Below are 26,831 nucleotides of genomic sequence, written 5' to 3' on the forward strand. Positions count from 1 at the left end.
CTTCGTAACCCGGACACTGATAAAAGCTGATTCGAAATCCGGACACTTTTGCTTCGAATTCTGGACACTCGAGCATCTACCACATTGATTACACAAAAAACTGTGGTAGAAAAGTATCCATCGTGATCTATCGCGATCAATTTTTGACAGTTCGACGCCAGCGAATTATTTCAAGAAATTCCACCGCCATTCCAACCAAAATCAAGTTAACAATACAACTTCGAATTTACTTATGAATCTCACAAATTTGGACTTAATTGTTAGTGAATGTAATTCTATAGGTCTCAAATACGTTGTTTACATCAAAACAAACGTTATTTTATATAAAAATTTGCTAGAATTCAAGGAAATCAAAACCATATATTTCAGCTTTGTCTGCCCAGTGCTTCGGACGCCTATTCCTATGAGGTTCATATTTTTGCTAAACTTATACTTTTGTTTCATTTAATTGTTTTTTTTTTTTTTTCATTGGCTACTTGAACGCTGTTTTTAACAAATTTAAAAGAAAGTTGATGCGACAGTTCATCAAATAACACAGTTTTGACATTTATTATGCGAAATAAAATCCAAATAATTGATGAAACAAGATGAGGTGTCCCACTATCGGGAAATCCGGGAATTCAAAGCATGTCGTCAACCACCTGCACCATTTTGATTATTTTTTTTGGCTGGCCAAAGGCAAGAGGACGGGGCATAAAAATAAAAACAAAACTAAATTAACATGAAATACCAAGCCAAACTTTGAATGAGACCAGACCAGAAAAACCAGAAAAAAACCTCTTCTAACTGATCGAAACTTGAAAACACACACAATGTTACAGCAAAAAAAAATGTCTAAAACTAGACAAAATAAAACACATACTACTGATTAAAAAACAGCTAATTTACCAGTAAAAAAATAGGTCATGCTTGTGCTTGAACAGCCTCCTACTTTGTAAATGTAAACAAAGTGGGATCATTCGAAAATCACATTACGCAATCCCTCTATTCAATTTTAAAACCAGATTTTAAAATTTTACAAAATTTATAGGATACAAGCTCTTTCCGGCAAACTTCGTCCTGCCCTTTTTTGGTTTCCTGACGTTTCTTGCTTGTTTGCTAATTCAGCCTCCTGTGATCTAAATTTGAGTTTACGTAACGTTTCCCATACAATCCGCAGATTTTCCGGAATCGGTTCCAGAGTGGCCAAAGTTGTAACTTTTTGGCGTAAGAACCTTCCTTGGGCTTATACGAACCCAACGCAACAAAAAGCACCTCGATCCGACGCTCCGTGTTGAACTGATTCGCGTTCGAACAAAACCGTCGAAATTTTTTATATATATAGATTGGACGAGCATTCCGGTAAAAATACTTACGAGACTGAAAAAAGGTGCAGGTGGTTATGTTACACATGACCAGTATGACAAAGAACTTTGCAAGATGATTGTTGAAATTTTCGATTAGAATTAGATTCCCTTATAATTAACGTTCTATCGAACTAAGGGGACGGAAATGGCAAGTTGCTGAAATAGAAATCGAGATGAAATCAATTGACTTTCCTTCACCACTCGAAAGTTTCCAAGATGCGGGAATGTTTTTGCAAGGCTGTTGCAAGCAATCGGCGGCAGTAAAGGAAATTTGAACAGCAGACATAAAAACTGCCCTGGCTCTAATTGATTACGAGATAGTTATTCTAAATTTCCAGAAACAGATTTTCACAGCGGCACAAAAAAATGTGCATCGCAGTAATCTATTTATTACTTCCTCCTAATAAGCAATTTATTTTAACTGCTTAACTTCAGATAATGGCCAAATGCAACTTTTTATGTCCAGTATCAAAAACCAGAAAGTTTGATACCCATATTGCCCCAACTCTTACGGTTCGGCAAATGTCCCCCCTTCGGAACATCCGCGGGGCCTTCGGCCACTCCAGTCCAGGTGGTAGCCAGTTCCAATGATCGACTCCCGCGACTGGCGTGTCTTAGCTGGTCCTTGCCATCTGCTACAAGCAATCTGCTCCCGGACCTCCAGGCCGTCTGCTACCGGGCCACCAGGCCAACTGCTTCTGATATGTTCTCGTCGACGTCCAGCAATAGAATGAATTTTCGGGACCGACCGAGCCGCGTTTTGTTGCCTCGTCGACGATCCGAAAATTATGAGGTGGAGTGGGGGTGATTTTAGATACATTAATCTCACGTCTCTCGATTGACTGATTGGGAAACGTTCGTTCATCCAACCAGCGTACACCAAAAAGAGGGGAAATTTGCCGAGAGGGGAATTCGTCACGTAACGTTTTCGCTTCGCGAAAATTTTGGTTTGACACCACGTATAGAAACCTTAAGACAAAGTTCTTTGTCAAAATTTAATGGCCAAACCCCTGTTTTTGTCAACAATTTTATTTTGATTGGACTTAGGATAATGTTCAAAAAGGAGACTTTTATATTAAATTGTCCGGAGAATCGATTCCCAGTATCGGTTTTTGAAAATGTTGACGTTTAGACCACTTTTCAAAAAACCGTTTCAGTAAATGATTTTTGTATTTTATTTTTTATTTTTGTGAGTATTTCTGTTGCATTTTAGGATATTCCCTCGATAATTTTAAACAAAAAAATCGTAACATCACCTTAAAATTTGACTTTTGAACTCTTGAAAAAATTTCAAAGAAGTGTCGTGTATATTCCTTTCATGTATTTTTTTTCCAAAAAGGTTCGTGCAATTTCCTACAAGGTTGTCTCTGACCACTTTTTGATACGATGCAACGGCTTCGAGATACAGTTATTTTTAAAAATAACAAAATACAATTTTTTTTAGTTAACTTACGCCCTTCTCAAACATTATTTTCGAGTACAATCGGCTCCATATACACAAAAATGGCTTATATAGGCCTAGGAAAATGTCTACAAAGTTTCATTGAAATCGGAGAGGATCCGGTACAAATGTACCAAAAATATTTTTGATTTCAGCTGGAATTGCTCTTCACTAAGATCACAAATTTGAAGCAATAAGAAAGGAACTAAAGGTTTGTCAATCGATTTTCGAAGGCTTAAAAAAAACCTGAGGCCTTTCTTTTACAAGAAAAGCTAAAAGGAAAAAAATCGGAATACTCAAGCTTGCAAACAGTAATCCTTTAAACATGAAAAAAACATAAGGATTGATTCAACAGTTCGCGTCTGTAGATCATCCCATTAATCTCAATTTAACAACTTGTTTTTCTCCACACCGCATTCTAGGCCGCCAAGGGCCGCAATATTAATTGGCGGATTTGTCTATTTTCAGCAAAACTGGCCCGATAATGAGATGAATAATTATGATGCGTGTACGTTTGACGGGTTGTTGTTTATTTTTTCAAACCCCCCGTCAAAACCAGTCAAACTGACGATGATGATGGTGGCGCGGATAGAGAATAGACCCCGCGGGGAGAATTGTGTCGCCACCGTTTAAGGTATGGCCAGCAGAGGCAGCGCGCGCTAGAGAGAGATCATTAAATTATAGTGCTCAGAGTTGCGCGCGGTTGACGACCTGTGGTGTTCATGTTTTAGGCGACGAACCTCTCTAAGCGATGGATTCGCACTCTGGTGGTTCAATTGAAAGGGGGAGGAGGGACGGGGAGGGGACGCCCATATGTCAACCATGATGGGGCCCTCTCCACTTAACCTGCAATGACAGTATTTCTGTGTGGCAGTGGGGGGCTTAGTACGGGGTTACGGAGTCACATCCAATTATGCCCGAACGCCGCCGCTATATGGAAATCGCAAATTGCCACCATCTAGGAGATTTATGCTTTGAACCGCAACGCACCAATTAGCACCAGATGCCACGTTTATCTCCGCTCGCAAACATACACACACACAATTTATCTGTCTGAGCCTGGCATCAGACGATGGCGTCGCGACGTCCTTGTTATGAGCGAGGGAAAATCTTCTATTTACGAGTTGTTTTGAGTTTTTGGTGGTGAAAATCGTTGAGGAATATTTTCGGGTACATCATCAGGCCTATAGGCTTTGAACAGCTGTTTTGGGGGTGTGAAATGGTGAAGTTTTGCGCCAGGATGGTTCCGGATGAAGTTCCGAGGTACCGTAAACCGGGGTGACTTTGATAGAATTTCAATTTGTTAACCAAATAATATTCAAGGTACAAGGTTTTTGCCTTCCTCACCTTACTGAGGAAAGGCTATAAAATCACTCGAAAAACGAAATTCTTAATTTGACCTCCTAGACCCACCTTCACGTATACCTATCGACTCAGAATCATTTCTGAGCAAATGTCTGTGTGTGTGGTGGGATGTTGATCAAAAAAATTTGCACTGGATTATCTCGGCACTGGCTGAACCGATTTGGACCGTTTTGGTCTCATTCGATCCGTCTTGGGGTCCCATAAGTCGCTATTGAAAATTATAAAGTTTAGTTAAGTACTTCAAAAGTTATGCTAAAAAAACGATTTTAACAAAAGTCCGGAAGATTGTAAAAAGGGTGGTTATAGCCACCGAAAGTTTGATTTTAGCGAAATATTTGCAGTTTTTCGATTTTTAAAAATCGTGACCATGAGTGACCATTTCTAAAAATTTTTTTTTTTGGAAAGTTCAGAAAATTTGCTACGAAATTGTCTAAGAGACATTGAAGATTGGACCTCGGGTTGCTGAGATACAGCCGCTTTAAGAAAAAGAAACAGGAGAATTTAATTTTCTAGGTCTCACCAAAACAACCCTCCATTTTCTAATGTCGATATCTCAGCAACTAATGGTCCGATTTTCAATGTTAATGCATGAAAAATTCGTGAAATTTTTCGATCTTTGCGAAAAAAATATTTTGAAAATAATTAAATCAAGACTAGTATTTTAAATGGGCGTAATATTCAATGTTTGGCCCTTTTAAAATGTTAATATTGATTTAAACAATTCCAAAATATTTTTTTCGAAAAGATCGGAAAATTTCACGAATGTTTTATGTATTAACATTGAAAATCGGACTATTAGTTACTGAGAAATCGACATTAGAAAATGATGGGTTGTTTAGGTGAGACTTAGAAAACTTCAATTTTCGTGTTTCTCTTTCTTAAAGCGGCTGTATCTCAGTAATCAGGTCCAATCTTCAATGTCTCTTAGACAATTTTATAGAAAATTTTCTGAAAATTTCAAATAAAATATTTTTAGAAATGATCACTCATGATCACTATTTTTAAAAATCGAAAAACTGCAAATATTTCGCTAAAATCAAACTTTCGGTGGTTATATCATGAAAACAGAGCCCTTTATCAAAAAATCTGAAAGTACTTTTCGATTGGAAATTCAATTTTACATTAAAAAATTACGTCAAATTTGTTTTTGCATAAAATTTCGATTTTTTCCAAAAATCACTATTTTTTCAAAAATTCATAACTCGGCTGCAGATTTTTTGACCATGTTTCTCTATGGCTCAAAAGTTGCGGGGTTTTGTCCCCTAAAACATGTAAAAAAATCTCGAAAATCAAAAAAAGTTGATTAAAAAATCTGCAAAAAAAAAATCAGGTACCTATTTTTTTCTCAATAGTCCTCAACAATACCTACAACTTTGCCGAAGACACCAAATTGATCAGAAAATTCACTTAAAAGTTACAGCTATTTGAATATGTAAGTACAATTTTTGTATGGACAGCTGCCAAAATTGTATGGAGACTTGTATGGGTGAACCAATGACACAAAATAGCTTCTTTGGTCATAGTGAAGGCCCTCAAAAAGTTTGAGCCAAATCAAAAAATACAAATAAAATCCATTTCCGGTTTTAGTAGAGAATTGCTTCTTTCCAACGAGTCCAATAGATTGCAGATCTGAAAACCCAATCAAAAGTTATAAGCACTTAAGTGTTATTTATGAACTTTTTAGAGGCCAGATCTCAGATAATTTGATGAAAACGTTGTCCGAATCCTTCATGCGACCTGTCGTTGGATAGGTAATCAGAAGACATTTTCAACGAGTTCAAAAGATTGCTGATTTATTAACCCTGTCAAAAGTTATAAGCAAGTAAGTGCCCTGAATTATGAAGATCTGACTAACCAATCTGATGGTATGAATAATTAATCAAGTTGATAGAACACTGCAAGTTCCGCCATTTTGTATCTATTTTGGATAGCATTACCCTCTAAATGTGAGGAAGGCACCAACCACCTAAGGGTGGATTAAGTAACGTTTTTATATATTTTTTCAAACTGTGTTCTGGGGCATGCGACACAAGACACAATGTACATGTCATTTTGTGTTATTCTAACTAGTTGCGTAGAAAATTGTTTTACTAAATTCCGGGCTGACTTTGATAGATACCAAGCGTTTGATTTCTCATCATTTTCCTCTTTTCTTAGAATAAAACGTTTGCAAGCAAAGTCACAAGCTCAAATATTGTTCCTGGAAAGAGTTTCTCATTATAAATTGCACCACTTTTTCCGTCACGCAATCGAATCCTCCATTCGACGTGTCTGGGACTCACGTTGTCCCCACCCCATCACATCAGGGACCTCTCTCACATCAACTCCCGTTGCGTTACAAGTTGAAGCCAAAACTTTGCCCGGAATACGAAATAAGCTTGATTGTTTTCTGAACGGCGGTGCCTCCGAGTGTATTATGTACGGTGTATGTTTGCGACGGTAAACTTTCTGGGTGTGAATCTTGTGCCCATTAGCATAACTTGGAGATGTTGAATGTTTCGCGATGCTGACTAGCACTAGATTTATGGGTGGCTTTAATTCAATCAACTGTTGAGCAACTGTGGCTTCGGTTGGATGTTTGTCGAGCATTGTGTACAACTACTTGAAAATATGAAGGGGGAGAGAGAGAAAAAAATGTTTAGAACTTTTCATATTAATGCTAATAAAATATATTGTAAGAAGTTCACAACAGCGGCGGGTGGAGGAGTTCCAAGCAAGAAGCCTCAGAAGTTCAAAACAAGGTAAATTTCCTTGTTACGCATGCAAACGATGTTACGGCTTATGATTGGCAGCAACGCAATAAACCCTTACAGAGAAAGATGAAAGAAAAAGTTGATCTTGTCCGTGCGTGCATGCTTCTTGAACTATAGAAGAAGAAAAACGTGTTCAATAAATGCTCGTCTTGAATCAATGATTGATTTGAGTTGCAATGTAATTTTTTAATCACTTCAAGTTGACTCGTGCAAACCACCTCTAGCTTTTCCAGTTCAATGAACAACCTACAAATCATTATTTAATTTAACTTTGTTGAGATTTCTGATGAAAATTGGCTTAAAATCATTTTTGCAATTTTGTTTAACAGTATTTTCCCCCAAAATCACCCCTTTTCAATATCATTGATACCAGATTTTGTACCATCCTGAACCCTAGCAAAATTGGCAATTTTAAGATCCCTTAAATAAATTTGTAAAAAAAGAAAATAAAGATACATATTTTGGGAATTGAAAAATTCCTTTACTCAAGTACGATTTTGAGAAAAAAACATCGAAGTCTTTTCGTTTACACATGATGGACCGGGTTGTCAGATTTTCGATTTTTTAGGCTTATTGGAAAGGTCTTTCAAATACCTTTCTAAAAATATATAACAAGACGAGATTTATAACAAAAACCACCCTTTTTACAATCTTCCGAAGTTTAGCCAAAATCGTTTTTTTTTGCGTAACTTTTGAAGTACTTTTTTAGAATTCATAATATTAACTAGGGTCTTACGGGACCCCAAGACGGATCGAATGAGGCCAAAACGGTCCAAGTCGGTTCAGCCAGTCCAGAGATAATCGTGTGCATATTTTTCGGTGCACGGACTTACAGACATACACACGCACAGACATTTGTTCAGAATTTGATTCTGAGTCGATAGGTATATGTGAAGGTGGGTCTACGAGGTTGAATAAAGAAGTTCATTTTTCGAGTGATTTTATAGCATTTCCTCAGTAAGTTGAGGAAGGCAAAAACTCTCTGATAATGACTAAATCTGTGAAGTTTGAGATCAAAAAGATTGTTCAATTTTTTGAACGCGCTTGCCTCAACGGAATTTTGGGCGATTTTTTTAGCACCAAAAAAAGTTGAAGCGATGTTTTTGATCTCAAACTTTACAGATTTGATCAAATCGAGTTCTGCAAAGATGTAGGATCATCTCGTCCCGATTAAAATGCATAATTTGAAATTTCTAGATAATTTGTTTGAACATTTTTTTTTAAATAATCCTTTAACAGAACAATTATGAAAATTCTGTAAATTTGTTTAAATAAGATACTATTTTGATAAACAAGTAAAAAACAACTAAAAAAATCTATTTTTTGTAGGGGAAGTGGGTGCACTTGATCCCCTTTTTTGTATTGCAGATAACTCTGACAATTTCTCACAAAACTATGAACTTTTTGCATGAACTAAAAGCTTAAACATTCAACTATGCTTGGCTTATAAGGGTATTTAATCAGATAAACTCTTCTAATTATGCCAAACGTTTCAAAAAAATATTTTAAACCGGCATTTTCAAAATATTAGGGGTAATTTGAACCCCCTTTTAAAATTTTGGAGAAATCTTATGCAAAATGTTTCATATTCATCCAAACTATTGATTTTCTATAAGTTACATCAATTTCACATATAACCTGTACGTTTGTGTTCAAAATGTAACAAGTTTAGTTTGTAAAGTATTAAAAATTTAAAATATTGTTAAAAAAGCAAAGCAATCCACTTTAACGACTCCCGGGTCTTTTGTGGTCTCTGTTGCAAGTTTCTGCTCATTTCTGGGCGTCCGAAGGTTATGTGTGGTGAGTCACCCAAAACCACTTTTACGCAAATGGACCGACGTTTTACTTCCCCATCCGATAGAAGGCCAGGAGGATAAGGCGGAAATCGAACCCGCGCCCCATAGCAACTTAGGGATTGGCAGCCGAAGCCGCTTACCACCGTGCCACGAGGCCCTCGTATTTAAATCAAAATTGAGCATGTTTACAAAACTTTTGAAAAATAGTTCAAACTACAGTAAGTCATGTACAACTATACTAAAGGAAACCATGTACGAAAACCCAAACCATTTTATAAGGCTTGAGGCTGATCCAGTGACTGTAAAAATGCAGGGATCAAATCTCCCTGAACGCACTTTTTTAAACAATTGATTGTAAAAACAGTCTGACGATAAATTTTACGTCAAATGCGTAAGGGTTTTGTAGTTGATAAGTTTATCATACAATTCATGTAAAAAAAAATATTTTTTTGAATAAATTTTAAGTGTTTTATACTGCATCTGATCGCATGAATGTCCCATATGCATTTTCATCGTTTTTGAGTCATTGATGCAACTTTGTTCAAAATCTTGTGATCTTTCAGAAAAGCCTAAATCATCTAGAACATACTTTGTTCTAGAAATCAGGAGGAAATCCAGTTTTTTCGTGAAAACTTAACACGTAGCCTTATGTGTGGGACAAACTTCAAATGCGTTTTTCTCAGCATGCTGTTTTCGGTATATGGGACATTTATGCGAACATGGGCAGTATATACATATCAAAACAGAGAAAAAAGATCTCTTGAAGGTTTTTTGTAGCACTTTTTAGAAAAATGTGTGTAACTCAAACCAAACATTTTTCAGAGTCAATTTCGCACAACTTTCTAGAACAAAGCTATTATTTACCCACATGCTGACGAGATACAGGCTAGCGATCAAGTGTCCCCGGAAATCAAGTCTCCCCACTCTCCCCTACACATTTCGAAAAAAAAAATACAATGAATTCAAACGTCATTTGGTGTGGTTCAATTATTTCCCATTTTTTATAAAACCCTTGTATGATAACTGGTCTAAATCAATTTTGAAGCCCAAAACATAAAAAATTCTGTTGATAAAATTTTTAGTTTCATTCAAGTCTTGGAAGATGCGTTGAAACATTCTCTACCACTTAGAGCAATAATCTCGATTTTGTCAAAAGTGGACAACAGCCATTTCTTCAATAATGGGCAGTAAAGCACCTATTTTTATCCTTCTTCTAGGCTAGTACACCAAACCATGTACTTCAAGTAGGCCGGTACCAATCTCTTGAATATAGCGTTCTATTTGTTGTGCTCTTAACCTTTGTTCCTAGATCGTACCCTTCTTCTACGATAAGCTCAATTCTAGAAACGAAAACGAATTTTCCTATTGAGATTGAGATAGGTAACCACAAAATCTCACCCCAATTAGCACCGCTCACATAGGCAATTTCACACCTTTTACCCATCATTAAAAGCTTATCGCTAATGCTCCCCCTCTTTTTGTTTCCACCTCATTTCAGACCCCGTCCTTCCAAAACACACACGTATCGAGGTTGACAATCAGCCCGTCGTCGTCCGTGGCGTACGTGGCATTCCTGAGTGACACGTCCATCGAATCGTTAAATCGTTAAAGTCAACCTGGCCCCCGGGTTGTAGCAGCTGAACCAGTCACCACCACGGAGCAGTCACAAAGGTAGGCGAGATGTCGTCCAAGGCGACTTCGAATCCGAAAGAGGTGGAGATGAACACGATGCACCGGTCCGGGTCGGCAAACCGCTTCCAGGTCAACCTGGTCAATCATGACGAGCGGGGTGGTGGTGGCGGAGGTGGAGGTGGTGGACAGAACGGGAATGTTGGCGATGCCGCCGCTGCCACCACCGACGACGATACCTTCCCGGAGGAGATGGTCAAACGGCGAACGTCCCGGCTGCAGTCGATCCGGAGCAGCTTCCGGGGGGACAAGAGCAACAACGAGCGGAAGAACTCACAGACGACGCGGTTCAAGGTGGACGGCGACGGGTCCGACTCGAACGACGACGAGGAGGACAACCTGATTGACGATAACAGATACGCCAGAAGCTTCAGGTGGGTTACTGGGATTGTTAGGGTGGTGCAATTGTACACTACTCGTCGGTTTGTATGCTTTAGATATTGAGATGCTATCGATAAAATTTGAACCACCCTGAGAGCAAACTATCCAGAAGCGGACAGCACCTGATTTAATTTTCCTCCTATTTCATGCAATTGAGCTTAATCAAATATAGTAGCTGGAGCATTCTAGCGATCCTCTCGATACTGTACAGTACGTTTCATAACCATGCTCTTGATATCAGAATTAAGTTAAGCTGAAGAATTCCGCATACCGAGCTCAATTCTCCCCTAGAGAGCCTATATATAGGTCCCTATTCTCCCCAGGTTCCTAGAAAATTTATTGACACAAAATGACCACTACAACTATACCGAATCAATGTGCTCTATATATTTACAGACATTTCACCCGGGAAGCGCTACCACGGGTGGACAACTACCGCAACATCCTCTCATTCCAGGCCAACAATCGGCCAACGCTGGACGAGCTGCACCATGCGTCCATCACAAATAAAGTATGTATACTGCTCGATTTGATGCACGTTTGTACTTTGAATTTGGTGCACTAATCTTGTTAAGAAAAGATTTTTTCTTTGAGTTTTTGAATAAAGTGAATAAAATAAAATAATAGGAAATTAAATAGTGATGGTGATTATAATCCTGCTCTAAAAATACAGTTTTCACAGAAAACTCGTAGAACCACCATCATGTATACCTATCGACTCAGAATCAATAACTGAACAAATGTCTGTATGTCTGTGTGTAAGTGTCCAAAATTGAACCGATTGGTCAAACAGTTTGCATTAGACTGCGCAGTATGCGTCGCTATTCTGCCCAACATCGCAGTGTCTTGCGAACCTTCGAGGTGAACGGACACTAGAGCTGCGGTGTTTTTTACTACCTAAGCTCAGAGTTATTTCAAAAAAAATTCACAGTCTTTTTAAAGACTACCTGAGTTATTTTCCCAAATTCTAAACAGTCTTTTCAAGACTAACCCCACCTGAAATTTTGTTGTATTTTACAAACGAAGCCATCTTTTTAAGAGAACTTTGCTTGCAAAATGCGTCAAAACAAAGGTAAACGCAAATCTTCTGAAGATTTGGTCGTTACGTCGGTGAAGCGTTTGAACGCTAAACCGGCTAACGGAAACAGAAAAAGAAAACAGCCTCATCCGAGGTCTGATTCTGATTCTGAAAGTGAGGTCAATCCTCCAATTCCATTGGCAAACAGTTTCGGTGTTTTATCCGAAACTGTTGACAAGGATCCTTCTCCTCGTACTGAGCCTTCTGCCGTCGAGAAACGAGTAAAGGCTCCGCCAATTGTAGTGACTTCCGTCTCCGATTTGGCCAGCTTTCGAACGCAACTGAAGAATTGCAAGGAAACTTGCAATTTGAAGGTTTCGTTCCAGCTTGGTCGAAGAGGAGAATGTCGCTTGTTGACGGAATCTTTACAAGATCACCAAACTTTTGTTGGTTATTTGAAAAACCACAAACACAATTTTTACACGTATGAGACCAAGAATGCTCGTCCATTCAAGGCGGTCCTGAAAGGTCTCTCCAACGACTTGTCGGTGGATGAGATCAAAAACGAACTTAAGGTGTTGCTTGGCTTTGCCCCATCCCAAGTAATACCAATGAAGAAAAAATCAAACGGGAATATTTCTCGCTTTGGTTTGACTTCACAATTTTATCTGATTCATTTCAACAGAAATGAAATCAACAATTTGAAACTTTTGGACAAAGTTCAGTTTTTGTTCCATGTACGGGTAAAGTGGGAGCATTTTAAGAAACATGGCGGTAATGGCCAGAATCTGACCCAGTGCCGGCGTTGCCAGGCATTCGGTCACGGTACTGATCATTGCGCCATGGTTCCAAAATGCATGGTTTGCGGGGATTCTTCTCACGACAAGGACAATTGTCCCGTGAAAGAAGTCACCCAATTTAAATGTGCAAATTGTGGTGGAAATCACAAATCAAATTTCTGGGATTGCCCCATCAGAAAAAAGGTTTTGGATTCTCGTGCTAAGCATCAGCCGAAATCCAAACCGAAATTTTCTCAAGGTCAGGTTGTACCTGCATCTTTAAATCAAACGTTCGTGCTGTCTCACTCGAACAATGCTAGAAATACCCCTACCGTGGAAAAGTTAGGTAACAGCAATGGCATTTCTTATCCCAACGTCGTTTCGGGTTCGGGTTCATCCACGAATTTTAAATCCTCTACCAATTTTCAAATTGGCAGGTACCTCAAATTTCATTTGAAAATTTTTCTGCTGGCAACGCTTTGGGATCTTCTGATCTCGGCGATGTTACGTTTGAAAAAATGACTTTTTTGCAAAACTCACTGTTTGGTTTGATTCAAACAATGAGTAATGCTACATCCATGATGGAAGCTATCCAGATTGGATTAAAATTTGCGAATGATGTTGTACTTACCCTGAAGTTTAATCATGGATCTAAGTAATTCCATCAATATTATGAATTTTAATGCTCGCTCTTTAAAAGCGAAAGAAAATGAATTTTTCAACTTTTTACGAGTTCATAACGTGCATGTTGCTGTTATAACCGAAACATTTTTAAAAACTGGCACTTATTTGAAAAGTGATCCAGATTATAAAGTTATAACCAATAACAGAATGAATCGAAATGGCGGTGGAGTTGCAATAGTTATCCACCGTAGTATGACTTATAGTACGTTACGTGACTTTAAGTTAAAAGTTATTGAAAGTTTGGGTATTGAACTTGAAACTTCTTTTGGGAAAATTATGATTGCAGCTGCATATTTGCCTTTCCAATGCACTGGGGAAAATAAAAATTATTTCAAAGGGGATTTGAATAAACTTACTCGGCATAGATATCGATTTTTGATCATCGGTGATTTTAATGCCAAACACCAATCTTGGAATAATTCAAAAGTAAATTCCAATTGTAAAATTCTATTCAGAGATTGCACTTCTGGTCTTTATTCGGTTTTATACCCGAATGGGCCAACTTGCTTTTCTTCTGTTAGAAATCCATCAACAATTGATTTGGTTTTGACAAATCAAAGTCAGTATTGTGGTCCTTTAGTGACTCATGCTGATTTTGATTCTGATCACCTTCCAGTAACTTTTTCACTTTCTCATGAAGCAGTTACCAGACCCAATAGTTCTGTGTTTAATTACCACAAAGCTAATTGGGACAGGTATCAGCATCATATTGAGAACAATTTAAATCATGATTTTGTTTTAGAAACCAAAGCTGATATTGATTCAGCCTTGGAATCTTTAACTAATGCAATTTTGGATGCTAGGAATATTGCTATTCCTAAAGTCCAAGTCAAATTTGATTCTCCCATTATTGATGACGATCTTCAGCTTCTGATTCGTCTGAAAAATGTTCGTCGAAGACAGTATCAACGTTCTCGTGATCCTGCACTGAAGCGAATTCAAAAAGATTTGCAAAAGGTTGTTGACCACAGATTCACTCTCCTGCGAAATGAAAAGTTCGCAAGAGATGTCGAACAAATTAAACCTTATTCCAAACCTTTTTGGAAACTTTCAAAGGTTCTTAAGAAACCTCAAAAACCAATCCCTTCTTTAAAAGATGGTGATAATATTCTATTAACTAATGGGGATAAAGCTCAAAAACTTGCTCAGCAGTTTGAGAGTGCTCATAATTTCAACTTAAATGTTCTGAGTCCTATTGAAAATCAAATTTCAATAGAATTTCAGAATATTGTTGAACAACAGTTTTCATCAGATGATGTTTTTAATACGGATCTGAATGAAATAAAATCTATTATCAAAAAATTTAAAAATATGAAAGCCCCTGGTGAGGATGGCATTTTTTACATTTTAATTAAAAAACTACCTGAAGCAACTTTAAGTAGCTTGGTCAAAATTTGCAACAAATGTTTTGATTTGGCATATTTTCCCAGTAGTTGGAAAAATGCCAAAGTAGTTCCGATTTTAAAACCGGATAAAAATCCTGCTGAAGCCTCAAGCTATCGGCCCATTAGTTTGCTTTCATCTATTAGTAAATTATTCGAAAGAATAATTCTTAATAGAATGATGACGCACATTAATGAAAATTCAATATTCGCTGATGAGCAGTTTGGATTTCGCCTTGGGCATTCAACTACTCATCAGTTGTTGAGAGTTTCAAATTTAATTCGAAGCAACAAATCTGAGGGCTATTCTACTGGCGCTGCTCTTCTAGACATAGAAAAGGCATTTGACAGTGTTTGGCATAAAGGTTTGATTGCGAAATTGAAAAGGTTTAATTTTCCGATTTACATCGTGAAAATTATTCAAAATTATTTGACGGATCGTACTCTGCAGGTATGTCATCAGAACAGCAAATCTGATCAACTACCTGTACGTGCTGGCGTCCCTCAAGGAAGCATTTTGGGTCCAATTTTATACAATATTTTTACTTCTGACTTGCCTGATTTGCCCCCAGGATGTCAGAAATCACTTTTTGCTGATGATACAAGCATCTCCGCCAAAGGTAGAAGCCTTCGTGTCATCACAAGAAGATTACAAAAAAGCTTGGATATTTTCAATTCTTATTTGAAAGAATGGAAAATTACTCCAAATGCTGCAAAAACTCAACTTATTATTTTCCCTCACAAACCAAGGGCTGATTTTCTTAAACCAAAAAGTCATCACATTATAAAGATGAATGAGGAAAATTTAAAGTGGGAGGATCAAGTGAAATATCTTGGACTTGCTTTTGACAAAAACCTTACTTACAAGGATCACATTGAAAGTATCCAGGTTAAATGTAACAAATATATTAAATGTTTGTATCCACTTATAAACAGGAATTCTAGACTTTGTCTCAAGAATAAACTGTTAATTTATAAACAAATTTTCAGACCTGCCATGCTTTATGCTGTGCCGATCTGGACAAGCTGTTGCTTAACCAGGAAGAAAAAACTTCAGAGGATTCAGAACAAAATTCTGAAAATGATTCTGAAACTTCCTCCCTGGTTCAGCACCAGTGAACTTCATCAAATAGCCGAAGTTGACACTTTGGATGTTATGTCCAATAAGATAATTGATGCATTTCGACAAAAATCATTGCAGTCTTCAGCTGCATTGATCCGCTCTTTATATAGTTTATAAGTTAGTTTTAAGGTATCCCTTTTCCCTATTGTACATGTAGGACCTCCTACATTTGAAATCACTGAATAGCGAAAGCTACAATATTTCATGAATAAATGAAAGTTGCTAGTATTTAAAATTGAGGTGAAAAGTCATCGATTGTGATTGGACACTCAATAATATTTTAACTGAATGAATGTACATGGAAGAGAAAATCAAAATAAATATAAATTTAAAAAAAAAAATAAAAATTCTGCCCAACATTGAAAAACGGCTGATATCTACTTTTGGCAAAAACGAGATATTAGCATTAGGAGGTAGAGGATGTGCTAACGCATCTTCTGGAACTTGAATTTCACTAAAATAGTGTTTAGACTTGGCTGCCGATGCGAAAACCAAACGGCTAATTATGCCACTCTTATGGGAAATTGCCTTGACGGAAATTTTGTGACAAACACTAAAACGCGTTTTTCTCGGAATACTTGATTTGGCGTAATAGCCGAATTTTCAATTATGGGCATTATTGAATTGTTTGAACTTTCGATAATCAGTTTAAAATATGGGTAATTTTCTGCCAACTCACACAGTAGTTGCCCCGACCCCTTTCTGATTTCCGTGAAATGTTGCTCTCAGGGATAGTTTTGTTCCCTAATCACAAATCCGAGATCAATTTTCAATATATCGTGACGCTGGGGCGATACGAGCCCTTTAAAAAACATAGTTTTCATCAAAAATAAATAAAAATTACTCAACTTTTTAAAATCCAATAATCCAATAATTTTATGCAAATATTTTTTTTTCTTTCGAATGTGCAATAACCCAGAAAAGTCATTTTTTCAGTTCTTTCCCATTCCCCAGAATGACCCATTCCCCAGAAAAGTTTATTTGTTACGTTATGTACTATTTATTTCAAAAAGTGATCAGTTTGAAAGTGTGGAGTGTTAAAATTTCGCCTTTTTTGTGATAACTGCTGACAAAAGTTTTTCTTTAAAGAAGGGAAAACTGTTTTTACATTGGATTACTGCTGTAAAAATTGAATTTTCCCTTTAATGTTTAATGTTGAAACTAAATCGTTGTCGGTGTGCGCTTTTGTACTAAGCTTGTTGGGATTCCTATCTAAATAGAACAAGTGAGTACAGGGGCATCGAATTGCTAAATGGCATCATGCCAAATGGTCCTATATATTTCTGGGGAATGAAATAGAACTGAAAAATGACAGGGAATGGAATGCAAGAGAATGGAGAACAAAAAAATCATATTGAAATTACTTGTTTTTTTGTAACCTTGCAGGGTTACTTTTTAGAGCGCACCAATGTTCTACAAAGTTGTAGAACCCGGATTTTGATAGGTTTTTGCCTCAGGAACAATGTTTTCATACAACGAAAAGTTTCCAAAAATAGTTTAGAACTCGCGATTGGCGGTTTTCTGAAAACTGGTTTTGTCCACATCGCCTTTTTTTGGGACACAGTAATAAACATAAAGATTTGCATGTATTCTTCACGAGGTATCACAATTTTATGAAGAAGTTTACTGGAAAAGTGTTGAATTAGGCAATTTTTGACCAATTTTTCATAGTTTTAACCCCTAACACTCAATCATGTGCTTGGGAAAGATTGCTTTGAAATTTAAAAAGGCAAATATTCAATTTGAATTTGAGTTTTTCAATTTTATTCTTGATTCCAAATTTTTTATTTTTATTTCTTTTTTTTTTTTTTTTTGAGAGACACAAAATTTCACAAATCACAAATTGTACCATTAGTTGCTAAGATATTGGCATTACAAAATATATATGGCTGTTGAGACTCTTAAAACTGCAATTTGCCTGTTTGTTTTTCTTCAACCCTTGATTAAATTTTCAATGTTTATTAGATGATTTTTTTTTTTGATTTTTTTGAGCTTTTCGATAAAAATATTTCAGTCACTTAGGTCACTATTTAAAAAAACTAAAAACTGCACATTCAAAGCTAAAATCAAACATTTACTAGCAATATTTTTTCTATTCATTTAAGATCTGAAGTTTTTTAAGAAATGTTTTTTTTTTTTTGAAAACAGGGAAACAAAAATTACTTTAAAAAAATCTTGCCCTTTTTGACAAAAAATATTGAAAGGTTGAATGAATTGGTCATCTTTACTTCTCTCTTTGGCAACCGAACATTCGTCAGCAATTCTTCAAATTTGAGTAAGGTATGGCAAACACTACCCAAATGCTTCGAAAATAAAAATAAAACTGATCAATGTTACTGGAGTTGAATACAGCGATGAGCAGCAAGCTTGTCGCAAAATTTGGTTTCGATCATATCGCATCGCTGCCGTGAAACTGAAATACCCCTAAGTTTTTTTTTTTTGGGATTTGAAAATCAACTAACTTGTAAAAATGACTAAAAACTACTACAATGTTCAAAAATAGCCAGTTATCTCTTGAAGTCCACACTTCATTCCTTAAATTTCTTGTACTTTTTACGATAAAGAACACTAACTAAATTGCTCAAATTTATTCAAATAATTCCACCTGTGACTAGTTTCAGCAAGTATGGAGAAGAAAAGAATCACCGTTCCATAACCGAAACTGAAATACTAAACCAAGCTTTTTAAAGTGGCTCAGCGATGGGTTGAACGCGAAAAGCGTGACATTCACTGCCGGCGGTCTTGTGTAACCTTGCTGCTCTCTATTCATAAAACAACCGGTGATAAAACTTTTTCTAACCTGTCCCAACTCTGGCAAAACTATTCCACCAGTGGAATTCCCGCCCGAAAAGTTTCCCCAAATTAAGCTCCCCAAAACTTTGATGATTCACTCTCATGCTCACATGACATGTGTGTGCCGAAATAGCCCGCTATAAATAACGCTCCAAACAACTGGTCACCACGTCAGCTCCATTCATGCCTTCTTCACAAGAAACCGGTACCAGTGAGGCCGCTGTGACACCGCGTGGCACACTGTTAATGCCAATTAACCTCGCCCTTCTGTAAATTGGCCTAATCGAGAAATGACCGACTGACTGACTGACTAAATGGTCGCCAGAAGCACATGGCAGCACCCCGTTCGTTTAGGGGGGAGGGAGGGGGAGGAGTTGGGCTGACTGACGTTGTTGGTCGCTCAAGTTCACACGAGGTTCGTAAGGGAGTGTGGGGGACAGTGGATTTTGTGAAACCTTGAGTTTTTTTAATAATTAGTTTCGTGTGACCCTTTGAAAAAAAAAACGCTGAAATTTTTGATATTGATACCTTATCACTTAATATTACAAATAAAACGTAACTAATTTTGATGAGGAACAAACAACAAACAACAAACAACAAACAACAAATACCCAAACTCAAACCCATGCACAGACACACAATCAAATTTTGTATGGGTGGTTTATGCCTGTCCCTTTTCAACGCATTCAATATTTAACTTGCTTGTTTACAGATGTTCAATGTCAGCAAACAAACTATTTACCAAAAAGGGAATAAACCTGTTAATATGTTAAAGTTCTCCAAATCTCCCTCCTCTCATATGATGAGAAGAAATTTTTATCCAATTAGCAAACGATAGGGAGCGAAGGAGGGTGGATAGGTCACCGCACTCATCATGAAGTCCGGTGTAGGTGGTCCATCCAGAATTCCAGCGCAAAAATGAAACACGCTGCACACTGTCTGTTAAATGTGTTAATTAATTTTACACGCCAGTTGGAAAGGTCAATAAAATGGGCACCTTTTCTGTCTCCTCATCGGTCGTTCAGTTTAATTGGCGCTCCAGGGCATTTCGCAGTGACTTCTGATTCAATTTCTGTGAAGTCTTTTTTTTTTCGTTTAATTGAGAGATATGTTAGCAACTTTTTTAAATTCGATCAAATTCATCCGATTATAATTTGCCTTGGGAACGATGCGGTCCTTTTTCACTAGAGGAAACATGATTTTAATTTGCGATTACGTCGAAAAAAATCTTGAAGAAAAGAATGAAGGATGAATACACGGAACCGCTGGCGACGCCATTAAATTTAAGATGCGGTATCTGCTTTCAAGCTGGAAGGGATTCAACGAAAGTGGCCACTTGACTGAAGAGGGTCCTAATTTGGCTCAGTCTCGACGGAATCATGTTTAGGCTAGTGTTTCCAGACGTGGGAAGGTTTTGATTCGGGGGTTTTTTTTGTGTAATTATTTTCAACAGTTAAAAAGCAATCTATTCAATATTTATCAAAACTGTAAAAATGTTATTTGAACCATATACATTTTAGTTTATTTTGACATAAGCTTACTTTTCAATTCTGAATAAATTTGGGGGGAGGGGGGACATTTATGAAGCCAAACGAATTAGGGCAATATGCGTATCAAATATCATAGTTTTGATACTGGATATGATAATTGACATTTCGACCACGAACAAAGTGTTTGAACACATGGAACGTTTTTCAAAACCATACCAAAGAATTTTAACACATTTTTCGTAGTTTCAAATTTCATGAACGCTTGTTAACTTTTTTGGGAACTGATTTTTCTCCGTGTAGTCGTTTGCCCAATTATCGCCAATCAAAATGGTAGTTCTCGTCGATGATTTTTTATCAAGAGTCGGCAATTGAATGAGAAATTAGAATGTTTGGCAAGATCGACGTAACTTTGTTGTAATGAATGCAAACCGGAATTCATACAAAACATAATAAAAATTGAGAAGTGGACAATAACCTCTTTCAAAGTTCTTTTTTTATATTGGTCATGTCTGAAACATAACCACCTTCTTTTTTTGAAATAGGAAAGTTAACGCTTCTTTGTCCCCTAATTTTTCGGATATTTTGAAGGAGTGAAAAGAAGACAAAGCCATTATGAATATTAGTGTTAAACTAGTTATCAAAAAATGTTATTTATCTTTTTAGCAATGGAAAAAAAATATTACTATAATTTATAAAATATAATAATTACTTTTTAACTTCGTTGAAATTCAAATCATAGTCTATCATAGCCAAGGTATTAATTTAAGAAGGATTATTTTCCATATTTTTAAAAGCTTATTTTTAGAATAATTTTTTTATTAGCTTATGAACATTCACTGCCCAAAGAAATTCAATTATTCGTTTTTATCATTTGATGTTTTTTTTGTCCTACAAATAAATCCTTTTTTTCTGTAATTTATATAAAATTTTCGCATGCATTTTTTTATAAATTTCTGAATCTATGAGGCCTAGTCATACACTCCAATCCTGTTTTGCAAGTTTCGTGTTCTAGAATTGTGTCACGTTCTCCTGAAAATCTTTTCCCAAAATTATCACAATGGACTAGTTTTTGTTCTGTACCAAGGAAAAAATATCACATCAATGGTGTCTGGGTTTCCCTCCCTGAGCAAAAAAATGGAGTGAACATTTTTTAGAAGATAAAGGGAAAATTCTAGTATGTTTGGCACGTGAGGAATTTGATCATATTTTCATCCAATTTGACGATTTTCACTAGTTCAACAATTTATTATGCAAACTTTTGAGATAAACCTACTTGCTCAATTTCAATATTGAGCAATTTATTACTTGATTTCGGATGACATTTTTTTTATAAAGCCGTAATTGATGAAAAAGTGATATGCACGATGGAATGCTGTTCCCCTAGGAGTAGTTAAATTAATTAAAGTTTTTTATCAGATTTTCCATTCCTCGAAAAATCAAAGGACTTATCGAAAAAATAAAAAATAAATATCTTTAAAAATATTCAATGACAAAAGCAAAAATCAAAAGATTTTGCATTCTTAGCTAAATCAATGGATTGTAGAAGAATAATTATTTTCAGTAACAAATTTGAAATTTGTTGGACTATCTTCTGGAAATGTCGTATAATTTTTGAAAAATACTCCTTATACACAATTTTTAGTAAAACTTGGCATCGCAGTCATAAAATAAGGGAAAATAGAATTACATTATTCAATTCTATAAATTTTCGAAAATTTTCGCACGAATTTTGACTTCTTGGCAAAGTTAAAGTGTTTGTTAGTTACAATTTTGTTAGTCAAAAACTCTTAAAACTCAAGGATTACAGAAAACGAAAGCGATTTTATTGCTGATAAGGTTTATTTTTTCCTCAAAATAAAAAAAAACAAATTCAAAGGAAAACGGTTTTCCATGATATTAAGAACGACACGAATGCCATTGCAATGCGTCTTTAATAAAACTAATAATAATAATAATGATATTAAGTGAATTAAATAAGTGTAATAATAATAGTTTCAATAGTTTACACTCGATTATAAAAGTTTTTTTTTTGGTAAAGAAATATTCTTAAAAAACACAAACCTCTGACCTAAATAATAAAAATTATGTCTCTTCTCTCTAACCACCTATTAGCAATTTAACCAGTATTGTTGTAATTGCATTTTTCTGCTTTCGTCAAATCTTACCCACATTAATTTAATCCAATGATTTCTGGTAAAGCGATACAAAAAAGGTTCTCCAAAACTTTACACTTGTTTATAAGTGAAACAAAATGTACTATGTTTAGTAAAAGAAATAAATATGAATTGAATTGAATATTCGCTTATTTCAAAATGTGAACTCATTTTCCACTCCTAACATTTTCTGGTAACTCTAATTCAATTCTAATTTAGGCTCCTTTTTCCAAGAACAGATTTTCAATTCTCCTTTTTTTCTTTCCCCCATCTTGCTCATTTTTTCCAGGAAACTATGCGCCGTGGCACCGTCCAGGTGGACATTGGCGACACGGAGGGTGCCATCAAGTTCGGCTGGATAAAGGGTGTCCTGATGCGGTGCCTCCTTAACATTTGGGGCGTGATGCTGTTCCTGCGGCTGAGTTGGGTCGTCGGCCAGGCCGGCATTATTCAGGGCGTCCTGCTCATCACCATCACGACGGTCGTCACCAGTATTACGGCGCTTTCGATGTCGGCCATCAGTACGAACGGCGTGATCAAGGGCGGTGGGACGTACTACATGATATCCCGTTCGTTGGGGCCGGAGTTTGGCGGGTCGATCGGGTTGATCTTCTCGCTGGCGAACGCGGTGGCCTGTGCTATGTACGTGGTCGGGTTCTGCGAGTCACTGACGGACCTGCTGGCCACCTTTGGGGTGCAGATCGTCGATGGGGAGGTGCAGGACATTCGGATCATTGGGTTGATAACGATTGTTATTCTGCTTGGGATTGTGGTTATCGGGATGGAGTGGGAGGCCAAGGCGCAGGTCGTGCTGCTGATCATTCTGCTGGTGGCGATTGTCGATTTCTTGGTGGGAACCGTCATCGGACCGAAGTCGGATCTGGACGTGGCGAGGGGATTCGTGGGGTATAATTGTAAGTACGGTTGAGTTACTGGGCGTCTCCATAATTTTATACTTAACTCTCTTTCTTTGCAGCATCTCTCTTCCTGGAGAACCTCCAATCGGACTACCGGCCGGTCAAGAGCGTAACGCACGACTTCTTCTCCGTGTTTGCCATCTTCTTCCCGGCGGCCACCGGAATCCTGGCCGGTGCTAACATCAGCGGTGACCTGAAGGACCCCTCGAAGGCCATCCCCAAGGGCACGATTCTGGCCATCATCCTGACGTCGATTTCGTACGTCGGAATGGCCATCATGGCCGGTGCTACCGTGGTGCGTGACGCCACCGGAAATGTCACGGACATGGCCAACGGATCGTGGGCCTTTGCCGAGTGTGCGCCAGAGGAGTGCGAGTACGGGCTGCACAACTCGTTCCAGGTCATGGAGCTCGTTTCGGCTTTTGGACCGATCATCTACGCCGGGTGCTTCGCGGCAACCCTTTCGTCCGCTTTGGCTAGTTTGGTGTCCGCGCCGAAGGTGTTCCAGGCGCTGTGCAAGGACAAGTTGTATCCTAAGATTGGTTGGTTCGGAAAGGGCTTTGGCAAGAACAATGAACCCGTGCGCGGGTACATTCTGACCTTTATCATTGCGGTGGCGGTGATCCTGATTGGAGAGTTGAACGCGATCGCTCCGCTCATCTCCAACTTCTTCCTGGCCGCGTACTGCCTGGTCAACTTCAGTACATTCCACGCCAGTTTGGCGAAACCCGTTGGTTGGCGGCCAACGTTTAGGGTAAGACTGACACTTATAATGTTGCTTCCAATAAGATGATCATCAATCTCTCCCATTTCAGTATTACAACATGTGGCTCAGCTTAATCGGTGCTATCCTCTGTATCGCCGTCATGTTCCTCATCTCGTGGCCAACCGCGCTGATCACGTTTGCCGTCGTGCTGGGTCTGTACCTGTTTGTGTCGTACCGCAAGCCGGACGTCAACTGGGGTTCGACGACGCAAGCCCAAACGTACAAGAACGCGCTCATGTCCGTGCAGCAGCTGAACAACGTCGAGGATCACGTCAAGAACTACCGACCGCAGATCCTGGTAATGTCCGGCCACCCCAGCACCCGGCCCCTGCTCGTCAACTTTGCCTACCTCCTCACGAAGAACCTCTCGCTGATGGTCTGCGGGCACGTCAACAAAACGCAAACCTCCCAAAAGTACCGCAACTACCTGCAGCGCAAGGCCACCGACTGGTTCCGCCGCCAGAAGGTCAAGGGCTTCTACGCGTACGTCGACGACAACGACTTCGAAACGGGTGCGCGGGCGGCCATGCAGGCCAGCGGAATCGGCAAGCTGCGCCCGAACGTCCTGCTGCTCGGCTACAAGAGTGACTGGACCAAGTGCGACGCCACCGAGCTGGAGCAGTACTTTAACGTGGTGCACAAGGCACTGGACATGTACTTATCGGTGGCGATCCTGCGCGTGGCCAAGGGACTCGACTACTCGCAAATCCTCGGCGAGGAGACCACAGTCAAGCACATCGTCGAGGCGCCCCGATCGCTGATACACAACGACAGCAGCGCCGACCTGGCGGGCCAGAACAAGATCAGTTCGCTGCACGGAAGCTGCGACTCGCTCAGCCGGAACATTTCGCAGGGTGAGTTGGTGGGGGGTTATTCATTTGTCTATCTTTTCAAGCGACTCCAACTCGAAATTATATGTCTGGAGATTTAAGGAGCTATTAGACTATGGCAAACAAACAAACAAACTCGCACTTTTATGTGTTTGACAGTTTCCCAAACTCGCAAATAAAGCCAAACGACGTTTCCGCAAACAAATGCAGGCAAACTGCCAAACTGTCAAAAAGATTGTTTGTTTGCGAGTTTATTTGTTTGTTTGTTTGTTTGTCGTAGTCTAATAGCTCCTTTAGTAACTCCCACTCCAGCTCTTTAAAAAGATCCAACTTCACAGACTCCGACTTTTGGGGTACAAGGACTACGACACCAGCATGTCGTGATCGAGGACTTTCAATAGCAATCAAAACACATTGTTTTATGCAAGTTTTATGCATTGTCAACAAACACAACATTATTCCCACATTAAATCTGGAGCAACATTTGAAAAGGGCGCATAAGCATTTTGACAGCCAGAACTATTTTGCAAATTCTGAGCCAACAGGTAACTATTTAACAAACCCAGCAATGTTAAAAGATTGCTGGGAAGGCCAGCTATTCATTTACATTTCGAGTTTTGTGGAAAAGTTACCTGTTGGCTCGGAATTTGCAAAATTGTTTCAGCTGTCAAAATGCTTATCCGCCCTTTCCTCGTATTGCTCCAGAAATACGGGCTTTTTTTAAATGAAGGATGAACACCAATTTTAAACAATGAATTATTCACAACAGAATTAGTCAAATGCAAAAATTCCTTACTAATTTTCTCTACATTCTTTTTCTACTCTCCCGTAAAAAAAAACGCATGCAACAATTTCACCAATTTTATCAATTCGCACACCCTCATATGAAAAAACAATCGCATTTTACCCACGGCACGTATTAATTAAATATTGCCGCTCTGCAACCCTGGAATGCCAAACATGCCTGCGCTGCGCTGAACAAACAAAAATTCACCAATAAAAAACACACACACACCCCGCAACCACATGCACGCGATGACAATTGGAAACGATAACCAATTGTGTTGGTTTGTCCGGGAAATGTCCTGGTCCCGCAGTCGATAGCGTTCGGGAAAAGAATGAAAAAAATCTCAAAGGTAAGTTGGAGCAGTTTTTTTTTTAACTTTTTTGTTTCGTGTAGATTAATTCTCGGAGTTGGAATTCAATTTTCAGTTGGTAAAGGTACTGAAATTGAAAAAAAAGTTGAAATCCTACAATGTAAATAGCTTAAGCACAACTTTTTATGTGATGATTCTATAGCATGCATCCATCGAGGAATCCGATGGTAAAATCACACCCCAAACCATGCACATCACCTGCATGAGTAAAATCAAAATCATCTAATATTACACGACTGAATGTACAGTTTTTGCGGCATTACAAAAATGTAACATTGATAAATAGGAATATTTAATTACTTTTTAAGGTGTTATGTTCCTCTTATTCAAAATGAGTTCATTCCTTGGAAAATTGAACAATTAAACAGTTAAAATTAGTATCTTAGTTAAATGTTTTGAGTATTATTAAAACAGATATAAAAAAAAGTATTTGCAGATTCATAGGCATTTTCAGTGTGACATGTTTCTTGGTAGATTTGAAAATAGTAGAACGTCCAATTTCCAGGGGTTACAAATTTCCCAAGAAACGGGAAAATTTCAACCAATTTCCCGCGAATTCCCGGGAAATTTTAAATGTATTGAAAATTGTTTTGATCAATTCAAAACATGAACGCATGTAAACAATCATACAACTTCAATTAAGCTTATAATTTAACAAATTTTATATGCTCAAATTCTACAATAATTAATCAAAAAACAAACATGCTGAAATTACATTTTTCATGAAAAATAACTTTTGTAAAACAAAACATACTGCTTTCAGCTCTTGAACAAGAAAGTGAGGCTTTATAGTTTTTGCCTTCCTCACTGAGGTAAGGCTATAATCCTGCTTTAAAAATGAACTTTTTATTAAAAGCTCGTAGACGTAGTTTAGAATCATACTGACCGTGGTAGAGAAGTGTTCAAAGTACCTCAAGAAGAACTTTTCATAAAATTTTTAAAAGTCTAAAATGTTAGTTAACTATAGT

General features: G+C 37.8%; 1 protein-coding gene across 2 annotated transcripts in view; it reads left to right on the forward strand.

Moving 5' to 3' along the window:
• LOC120413077 (bumetanide-sensitive sodium-(potassium)-chloride cotransporter) overlaps positions 1-26,831 on the forward strand; it is a 113,760-nt gene that overhangs the window by 67,802 nt on the left and 19,127 nt on the right. The window contains exons 3-8 of one of the 2 annotated variants that reach the window (XM_039573779.2): positions 10,200-10,764; positions 11,168-11,282; positions 22,483-23,107; positions 23,170-23,864; positions 23,926-24,730; positions 25,804-25,842. In XM_039573779.2, coding sequence (XP_039429713.1) covers positions 10,382-10,764; positions 11,168-11,282; positions 22,483-23,107; positions 23,170-23,864; positions 23,926-24,730; positions 25,804-25,842 — 2,662 coding nt within the window. In that variant the 5' untranslated portion in view covers positions 10,200-10,381. The remainder of the gene's footprint in view (positions 1-10,199; positions 10,765-11,167; positions 11,283-22,482; positions 23,108-23,169; positions 23,865-23,925; positions 24,731-25,803; positions 25,843-26,831) is intronic. The other variant, XM_039573780.2, reaches the window with a different exon arrangement.

The sequence above is a fragment of the Culex pipiens genome, chromosome 3 (assembly GCF_016801865.2).
Source record: "Culex pipiens pallens isolate TS chromosome 3, TS_CPP_V2, whole genome shotgun sequence".
NCBI classification, from domain to species: domain Eukaryota; kingdom Metazoa; phylum Arthropoda; class Insecta; order Diptera; family Culicidae; genus Culex; species Culex pipiens.